We start from the raw sequence: 9,639 nt of genomic DNA on the forward strand, positions 1-9,639 counted from the left end.
CCCAAGGGCCCCGAGGGAAGGGGGCTGCTGCCGGGGCAGGTGCGGCGGCGGGAAGGCGGCCTGGAGGCCGCAGCCCCCCTGCAACGAGCTTGTAGTAGGCTGCCCCCTCCTCCCCCCGCAGGCCTGGCCTTTCGGCCGTTTTGGATGCAGGGTGGCAGGTCAACCTCGACGGAAAGGAAGCGACTTTCGGAAGTTACAGAAATACCTGATGTTCGACGTACTTGCCAAAGTCTTAGCACTTCACCCTCAGTTTTTGTGGGATTTTGCTCTTTGAAGCGCTTTTCAGGTGGCAGAAAAAAGAAAAGAGTTCCTGAAAAAGTATAGAGTGGCCTGTTCAGGAAGTCTGTGGTGCTGGTGGGGACGTGAGAGTGCTGGTTCCCAAAGCACCACCCCGAGATACCCTCGTTTTGTCAGGAAGCTGCCGCAAACGCGTTTTAAATGCGGTGACTCCTTAGTACGTGCTGGTGCTCCTTAGAGCTGTGTGGCTTCAAAATTGCTGTTTATTTTGTTTACTTGAAGTAGACAAAAGGTATTTTTACAGATTACATATGGAAACTGATGTTTTTTCCTATCTTTTTATTAATCATAATTATATCAATTCCCTTCCTTTCTTGAAATAATATTTGACAGCCTGCAAATATCTTGCACCCCTATCAAAGGAGAAGCAGTGACAAGGAAGTAGATAAATGAGTCTGCAGATCTGGGTGGTGTTTTATATTTGTATAGTCAATTTGCATAATTCAGACATATATAAATGTGTTTAATGATGTCTGAGTTGATTTACCTTCCTGACTTAGCATGCTTCTGGGTGCTGTGCTTGGTTATTTCAACAACGTTTGGGGTCCTGAGAAGAGTGGGCATAATACTAATATTAGGAAGTGTATGTTTATCAACTGTTTGTGTAGTTTGCCACTATGATCTAAAATTGATTGGAAAGTAAGCTAATTGTTCTTCCCTTCCCATATAAGACTGCAGACAAATTTTCCCTCAAAATACTGAAAGMTAAGGAATGTTGAATTCACAGAGCCCTTATGCTTCACACTTGCAAAGTGGAGTCGGAGAAGCATGGTTTCGTTTTAATTGCATTATGAAGTTCTTGAGATAAATAAAGGAGTAAGGCCTTTCTGGTATAACTATCCAATTTAGGATTCTAGTAGTGTGAATATTGCAGTCAAGTGTGTGTGTGGGGGGAAGACATTCTGACTCTAAAGTAGTTAAATAACATTAAAGTTAAAAAAAAAAAAAAAAAAAGTGACCTAACCTGCAGTCTGTTTTTGTTCTGACACAATTATTTTCATTACAAATGTGACACCACCCTACCTTTACCAGTACAGTGACAGAGCTATAAGGTTTTGTGATTATTTTGTTTAACTTCAGCTGTATATGTGTAGATGCATCCTAGCATTTTGAAAGATAGCTGCTAATTATTATTTATTATCTTATGAGAGAAGGATGGTAAAAATATGTATTAAATCTTGTCATGCCACTTTGACCCCCTAAAACTGGGAAGAAACTTAATATGTCAACTCTAATAATGATATTATTATAGTATATAGTTCTGACTGCGGAGATTCAGCAAGAGGTGATGCTTCAAAGAAAGAAATTACTTATTGACTTCTTGTTTGTCTTTCTAGCTACATTGGAAATGCTTTATCTGTTTGGTCGTATGTGGCATATAAATTTAGATGTGCAAAGAAAACTGTTGCTTTTAAGTTTTCTAAGCAGCAAAACCAATAGTAACATTGCTGTTGTGTGGATCCTGTATAGATCCTGTACAGATTTTTCTAATAAAGAGAAAAYTCATATTTTTTAAGGAGAATTGTTGAAATGTAAAGACTTAGCTTTTTATTCCTGCTTTTTCTGCCTACTCTGCACTAAAATATCTTAACTGATTTGGCAATTGTAGCAGAATTGTAGCAATGGCAATTGTATTTCTGTTACATGTAACTCATATAAGCGAAAAGTATTCTTTTTGATGGTGCATTTATAATCAGCTTCTTGAACAGAATAAGCTATACTCAAGAGAGGGTTTTATATTAGGTTGTTCCATTCCAGGAGCTGATTTATATTGCACTATGAAAAGACTGATGTGACCACTCTCTCTAGAGGAGGAAAAAGGGAGCATTAGTAGTGTTAGTATTACCAGTAAATCCTTTTAAACATGTATGACACCTTGGCTGAGGCACATGGGCAAATTATTTCCACAGTTGTTATCTATCAAAGGTAATAGACTGAAAGATCAGGGAGGAATAAGTTCAGTGGCAGGTTAGTCATATAATATAGATATTCTGAATAATTTCATAGGCTACATTGTAGGGAGATTAGTAATTATTACTTTGATTTTCACAAACTGAAGAGGTTTTAAAGACTTTATTAGAGCAAATAATCTTTCTCATATTGCTACTACAGGAGTAGCAAATTCTTTTTGTTTTGTTGTTTCTCCTTTTGTCATTTCCTACATGCAATTTGAGATTGCTAGTTGTGATTAGATTTTAGCTGCTTAGAAGTCACTGCTGGGTGATATCTAATTTGTGACTTGCCTGTAATGGGTGATACTACCTATAAGCCCAGCTGGTGTCTGAACTGCAGACGTTATCTGCAATTATATTTAAAATGTGCTTAAGTTCACTATATCTCTCTGCTTTCATTTCCTATATGGCATTCGTTTCTAACTTAAGGCTTCAAATTACCCAGTCAGCTACTATGACAGTAAAGTCATAGCAAGGAGCACTATAGGGAGACTCAACCCGAAAATGTTAAATTCTGGGAGAGGTCAGTCTGACTCTCTGAACAGTCTTTCAGTTCTAAGAAACTGCCCCACTACCATGCCAGCTAGAATCAATGGTAAACCCACTCAGTTAAAACTTGCCAACAAAGTTGACTGTGTGTGAACTGAAAGACTTATTCCTGGTTTACTTTCACCTGGAAGGGGACGAGTTCACACATGCTGAGGTCACTCTGCAATGTGAACCTCAGTGAATTTTGCAGGGGCAATGGAGAGATACACTTCAAAAGCATGCTCGTCTGAACTGTAACAGTAAAACTGGGATTTTATCTTTCTTTCTGTGTGTGTATATATATATATATATATATATATATATATATATATATATTCTGTAATGCTAAGGTGCCTCCATTACAAATTATTTTTACAAGGCAACTTTGTAAACCCCTGACAGTTCTGTATTGAAGATTGGTGACAGATCTTTTCAAGATCAGGATCTACCATACAGATAAAAGCAGAATCTGCAGATCATGACTACAYTTAGAATGGATGGAAATGAGGTGTTGTATTTCTCTCTCTACATCTCTGTGTCTACATCACAGTATAACTTTTTTCTTTTTCTTTTTTTTCTTTTTTTTTTGAGATGAAGGGCAGTGGATCGGATTTCAYTTCACAAAAACATGAATCAAAATTTTATGCCAAGGCACTCTGGAACTGCCAAGGTTGTTCTATCCATTTGGGGGGGGGGGAGAACAGGGGCATCTGGGGACTCTTTTCCACTTGCTTCAAATTATAGCTATAGGAAAAGACAGTATAACATTTCATTTCAACTGATATTTACTAAAATATTTACTTTATTACATGATCTGTCAGTAATATGAAATCATAATATTTGATGGTTGCCAAGCAAGTGGAGGGGGTTGTCACAGTAAAAATAAAAATTTAAATACTTTGCACTTGGTTAGTACAAAACAAATAAATTCCGAGAATGTTTAGTTCAGACATTTATCTTGAGTAGGTGACAAAAAATGTGGACACGTGGCAGCCTAGATGTAGGACAAATGTCCATTTCAAGTCTGCTCTGGAAATTTGTACATTTTGAAGTGTGTGGCAAGTTTTTAAAAAAGAAAAAGGAATAAGTACTTCATTGTTTCAAGTCTCATTAGACTTTTAATAAACAGAGTAGAGGGTGAGGAAGAATGTTCAAACAGTTGAAAGCACTATATGTTTAAAATGAATTGCATTCCAGAAGGCTCTCAAATAACCAATTTGTTTTCTTTCTTATATATTTTTCCTTTCTAATGGAACACATAGTATGTTTTGGCTGACATTTTTGATTGCTTCCAATGCATAGCTTTATAATGCTTATAATACATAGCATTACTGTAATTGTGGTAGAGCATTCCCACTCATCTCTGTTGCATGACTGCTGTATAGACATGGGCTATGTGAGGGTTCCTTTTCCTAGACGTGCATATGTTAAAAGTATTTTAAATGGGAGTTAGAGTATTCCAAAAAAAAAAAAAAAAAAAAAAAAAAGGAAGATCCTTTAGTAAGTGAGGCTAGGTATAATTTGGCAATCTGGACAGCATGGTATGGCAAGATTTTGGGGTTTTCACACAGCTCAGGTTTAAGTGGTGTTGAATATTCTAACATTTTCATATTTCTAACATTCTCATATTTGTTTTTACTTATTTACTTGTTAAAAACTTGTTTTTAAAGGTACCAGTGTACTTTCRGCTGTGTGGTCAGCAGGCCTAGTATAAAGCCCCTTCCCTTTGTTATTTTGAGAATGCCAGCAGCTTTTTCTTCTCTTAAAGGACTGTAATAAGGATAAGTGCAATTTAAGGAGCAATCTAGAGAACAGAAAAACATAATTAATGCTGCTACTTAGATGTATAAACTGATACGGAGGTATATGCTGCTTTTGTTTACGTTTAGCTGTGGTTGATCTTTTCAGGTGCACAACTGTGTAGCTCTCTCAATCACTTCTACTGTTAAAGGACAACCTAATTCTGAGGTGATTTTCCTCTTTTCCATGTGTTTGCTTACCTTGTGTGGTGCAACTCCATCAATTTATTAATTATACTCTGGATACATAAAGAAAAATGTGTAATAAAGTATTTTCAAGCATACCAACTGTCTGCATGTAACTTATAATACATAATACAATAACATAATACTGACTAGAAAGGCAAAATTTAGTAAATCCTGGTAGACATAATGTAGAATGTTAAACTTCGGATCTTGAGCTGTTGTTCTCTAATTGTTTCATTTCTTTTTGCTCTCTTCCAGAAAAATCAGATTGTTGCTTGTGTTGCTTATTTATCTGAGATAAAGATGTTTGCTGAGGAAATGAAAGAATGTATCACTGTCTTATTTCCTTCAGACRAAGTAGGGGAAGAAATAATCCACCCTCTCTAAAGTAGATCTTGTAGATCTCTCCTCATATGCTTTTACTTTGTCTTTATATGTTGGGGCAAACAGAAGCTTTTTTGATGAGAACAACTCAGAACAGGGAGAGAGAAACATGGTGAAAATGTTTGTTTTGTTTTGTTTTTTAATGTGGGATCTGGTTATGGGGATAACCACATCAGAATCTTGTTATTATTGGTTCTGAAATTGGTATTATTTCAGGCTGGCAAACCTTGAAAAGCATTACTGCTCTGGAGATCTCAGACTGCTTAAGCGTCGATTCCATTCAGCTAGGTTGGTTAATCCTTCATCATATGTTCTTGACATTTCACTTTAGCTCAGCTCTGAATTGAATCAGGAAGAATATGAGCCGTGGACATGTAGCAATGGCTGGCACATGGTCTGACCCACTATAGAAAGGCTGTGCATCTAAGGAGGTGAACGCACAGGTTCTTTCGAATGTTAGTCATTTCTGTACTCATACCAGAGATTAAATGGTGCCCTCAGTTGGCCGAGCTGGTGATCTGCTCTGCATGGTAGATCACTTGCTGTCAGGCAAATCTGAGTTGATCTTGCAGAAACTGGAGTAGGCCACACAAAAAATGAAGAGCAAAATTGGTAAGCAAGTGTTTTCTGAATGCATGTAGTTTTGGAGCTAGACACAAGTCTGGAGGTAAAAAAGAATCACCTGCAGAGGTGATGGTAATCAGTTTGCAATGGTAATGAAAACTGAGTRCTAGTTTGTATACTAGAAGCATTTTCCCTGTTCTGTGCTTTTAAGCTAAAATATGAATTCTGGTCACTGGGAAAGCAATCATATTTTCAAAGCTTATTGTTAGGAATACTTCACTGTTTCTCTGTTACTACTTGAAATAGTAAGTCTTAATTTTCATTCTTAGTTTGTTCTGAATATTTGGAAAAGGTGGAAAGAAATGTCATGAAAAAATGATATATGTAGCCAAAATGGGATGCATGAAAACAGAGGCTCCAGAGAAGTGGTTTTTTGTTTGTTTAAATCAGTTCAATTTCTGAAAGTTTCATTGGTTGTGAGTGAGTCAGGAAGACAATGCRAACGTGTCTAGAACACCCAGAAATCTTGTAGATGAAATGAAACCTGTTCAGGGGCATCAGAGAGGTTACAGACTCCTTTTTATCATGATACTTGTCTGGATTATCTGTATAAATCTCTTATTTGTGTCTCATGCCAATTTAAGAATTGTAATAATCTTATTTAATTTTTTGTTCTGATTAAGGAAGATGTTTGTCTCAGCTAGTTAAAATTGTACAAACTATGTTAAAAAAGTATTGATGAATTTGGAAGCACCCCTATGGTTAATCCTCATTAAAGAGAAAAAACATACACACACACACACACACACACACACACACACACACACACATATAAAAATATATAATGTCTTTTATCTCTTATTTTCTTTCAGAATTTCCCAAACTTATATGGTTTTGAATTCAAAGAGAAGACTAGGAATGAAATAAACATCAGGTTTCTTTGAGTAAGAAGTGACAATGCAGCGAAGGCAGAGAGGAGTCAGTGCTGGATTGCTTTTGCTGTTTTATGAAATTTATCAAGTTGGATTTCAGAACATTCCTCCTGTTACACTTGGGATACTTGCACTGAATATTTTTCTCTTTTTGAATCCACTGGGGCCACTATCTGAAGTGTGTATCAGTGTAAATGAAAGCTTCTACAGAAAGAATTGGCAGCGTTTACTGCTTTCACCTTTCCACCATGCAGATGACTGGCATTTATATTTTAACATGGTTTCCATGCTTTGGAAGGGGATAATGTTGGAAAGAAAGCTTGGAAGCATTTGGCTTGCATATATAATTGCAGTATTTTCAGTGCTTGTTGGAGCTGTTTATATGGTACTGGAATACATGCTTGCAGAAATTCTGGATGACCCTACATATAAAATGAGTTGTGCTGTAGGTTTTTCAGGTAAGACGCATAGTTGATGCAATTTACTTCTATGAAATTAATATTTTTAGATACTGTATAGTCATACTTGTTGAATGTAGAAAATGGAGATGTATGCATCTGTGTGTATGTATATAGAAGCTATGTCAGTAAAGCTACCTTTTTTCTTTTTAAATTAAAGCATACGTTCTGGTATGTTCATGTGGTTGATATCATATGCTTGTGACCAGTGTCTTTATCTGAGAACATGAAAAATATCATCACCCCAGTAGAATCATGCTTCTTGTTTAGTGCCACTGACTGCTATAAGTTTGTACACTTCTCATTTTCAATGCAACCTATTTTGCATTACACCTATCCTGGTGTAAATGTTGCTTAGGTAGGTTCTGAAAAACCCTATCACTTCACTAGAATTATTATTTCTGACCATCTTTTCTGGTATTAGCTGTGCCTTTTAATATGGGCACCTACCATGGTCTTGACCTCTTATTTGAGAGGTTAAAGGTTTGTAGTGAGTGAACTCTTCCTCTTTAAGGAAGCCTGAAATCAAGGGGAAAAGTAGCATTGCTTATTATCTTATTATGAATAAGTCTATAATCTACTGAGCCACTTGTACAGAGGACAGAAAGTCAGATTTTGTCAGCTTAGCAAATAACTAATTGGATTTTAATTTTCACGTTCTACAAGATAGTTCAGATTTAATATTAATCATTGTGGCCTGTTCTGATGTGTCTTACTTTCTGCAGCGTCTTTGAGTATTCCAGGCTTGGAAATATGTTGGACTGCAGCCTACATGTACATACATTTGACCATTATTCAAGCAGTAAATTAAAGCAGCTCTGACAAAATTAGTATCCATAGTTGATCTTTATAAACCTTCAACATCCTCCCATATATGTCATTGCTCTTGCATTGCAGGGAGTAACGTATATGTGGAACAGCTGTTGAAGAGGAAGAAATGAGTATTTTTCTGATAATAACTCCTTCTTTGAGAGCCCATCTGCGTGCGTATTTATGACCTATCTACTTTTTCAGCTTTCAAGAGCCTTAGGATGCCTGGATACTGTTTTTTTTTCTTTTCTTTTTTTCTTTTTACAATTGGATGAAGCAGACCAGCTCATTGCTCCCCAGAGAGCCTGTCAATACAACAGGCCTAGATATGGACATTTAAACCTGAAATATTTGAAGCTGAGCGTACAAAGTTGTGGCGAGCCAAGGATGGATTGGGTAGAGCGAACTGCTAAACTACACTGCCACTTTTAAATATTTCTCTCTTCTATTAAATTAATAGTTTCTAAACCAAGTACAGTTTTATTGGCAACAAATAGCGTGAGTCTATGTGAGGGAGTATATGTGTTTGAGCACACACACATATCTGTGATTAGATATGATCATAAATGAGAATCTTTCCATCATAGAGTAAGCTGAGGAGTTTGATAGCTCTTGAGTTCCTATGGTGTTAGAAGTGGAGGGAGAAAACCTTTTTCATGTTTTTATTTAGTTTATCTGTATCGTATTCCACTCAGCTATTTTTCCTGTATCAAATCTTTTACTTTCAAATTTGCAGATTTTTTCAAACTGTTGTTTTCAGTTTCTTCTTGAGAGTAACCTTTTCAAAGCATTTTGAAAGTTCCAGTAAAATAAGTGAACTCATTCTGTCATATCAACTATTACTTACATGTTAAAACAGTTGTATTCAGTTAGTAACAAATGGTTATTTATTATGATTAAAGGTGATTTATGTGATTTTTTTTTTCTTTGCAGAAAGGCAGTGATTCTGGAGTATATGTAAGATGATTTTCCATTGATTTAGAATTCTTGAGTCTAGTCTTCAGTTTCACGAATGCATCTGTTTGCCTTGTTTTCAGTCATGGCTTTTCTCAACTCAGAACATTTTTTGATAGTTAATTTTGCTTTAGTACAACTGGAACTCCCATTTTAAAATTATGTTTGTATTGTTTTGAATACTTTGGTAGCTACACTGGGTACATGAAAAAATAACTTAGAGTTGGCTTTGCTATACAAATGTATACATTGTAATGTTTTTTTTTTAGAGGCACTGAAAAGTATCACTGAAAAAAAGAGTTTAGGACTGCTGCTCTGGCATGTAACAGTGTGCTTCCTGGTGTTGTGAAACTGCATGGTTCTCCAGTTTTAGTTGTTCATTTGAAGTCATTGGCATTTCTTTATTATTTGGGCCCAAGTATTTCTCTCTTAATGTAACTTTGTTCTTGTTTGCAGGAGTCTTGTTTGCTTTGAAAGTTCTTAACAACTATTACAATCCAGGAAGATTCAGCAGTGTCTTTGGAGTGCAGATATCCAATAAATATGTTTGTTGGKTGGAGCTGGTGGCAATTCATTTAATTTCCCCAGGGTAAGTGCATTTAATACTTCAAAGTCAGTAGAAGAGATCTGGAGTATCTGAAGTTGTTTGAAAACTAATTATGAGGTATGAGTAGTGCYTGGCTACCATCCAAATTGAGTATTGAGGCTACAATTAAGTGTTGAGGATACAGTTTGCTTTTTTTTCCCCTCAGCACCTTCCAGTGTGACTGTGCTT

The 9,639-nt window shown here is 36.2% G+C and overlaps 1 protein-coding gene across 3 annotated transcripts in view; it reads left to right on the forward strand.

The window, feature by feature from the left end:
* Positions 1-257: 257 nt before the first annotated feature.
* Positions 258-9,639, forward strand: part of RHBDD1 (rhomboid domain containing 1) — a 46,143-nt gene continuing 36,761 nt past the window's right edge. The window contains exons 1-4 of one of the 3 annotated variants that reach the window (XM_085298594.1): positions 258-529; positions 5,021-5,119; positions 6,583-7,100; positions 9,321-9,453. In XM_085298594.1, the coding sequence (XP_085154720.1) occupies positions 6,668-7,100; positions 9,321-9,453 (566 nt within the window). In that variant the 5' untranslated portion in view covers positions 258-529; positions 5,021-5,119; positions 6,583-6,667. The other 2 variants (XM_085298595.1, XM_085298593.1) reach the window with 2 other exon arrangements.

The sequence above is a fragment of the Rhea americana genome, unplaced genomic scaffold, assembly GCF_003343005.1.
Source record: "Rhea americana isolate MKP2758 unplaced genomic scaffold, rheAme1 scaffold_14, whole genome shotgun sequence".
Taxonomy (NCBI): domain Eukaryota; kingdom Metazoa; phylum Chordata; class Aves; order Rheiformes; family Rheidae; genus Rhea; species Rhea americana.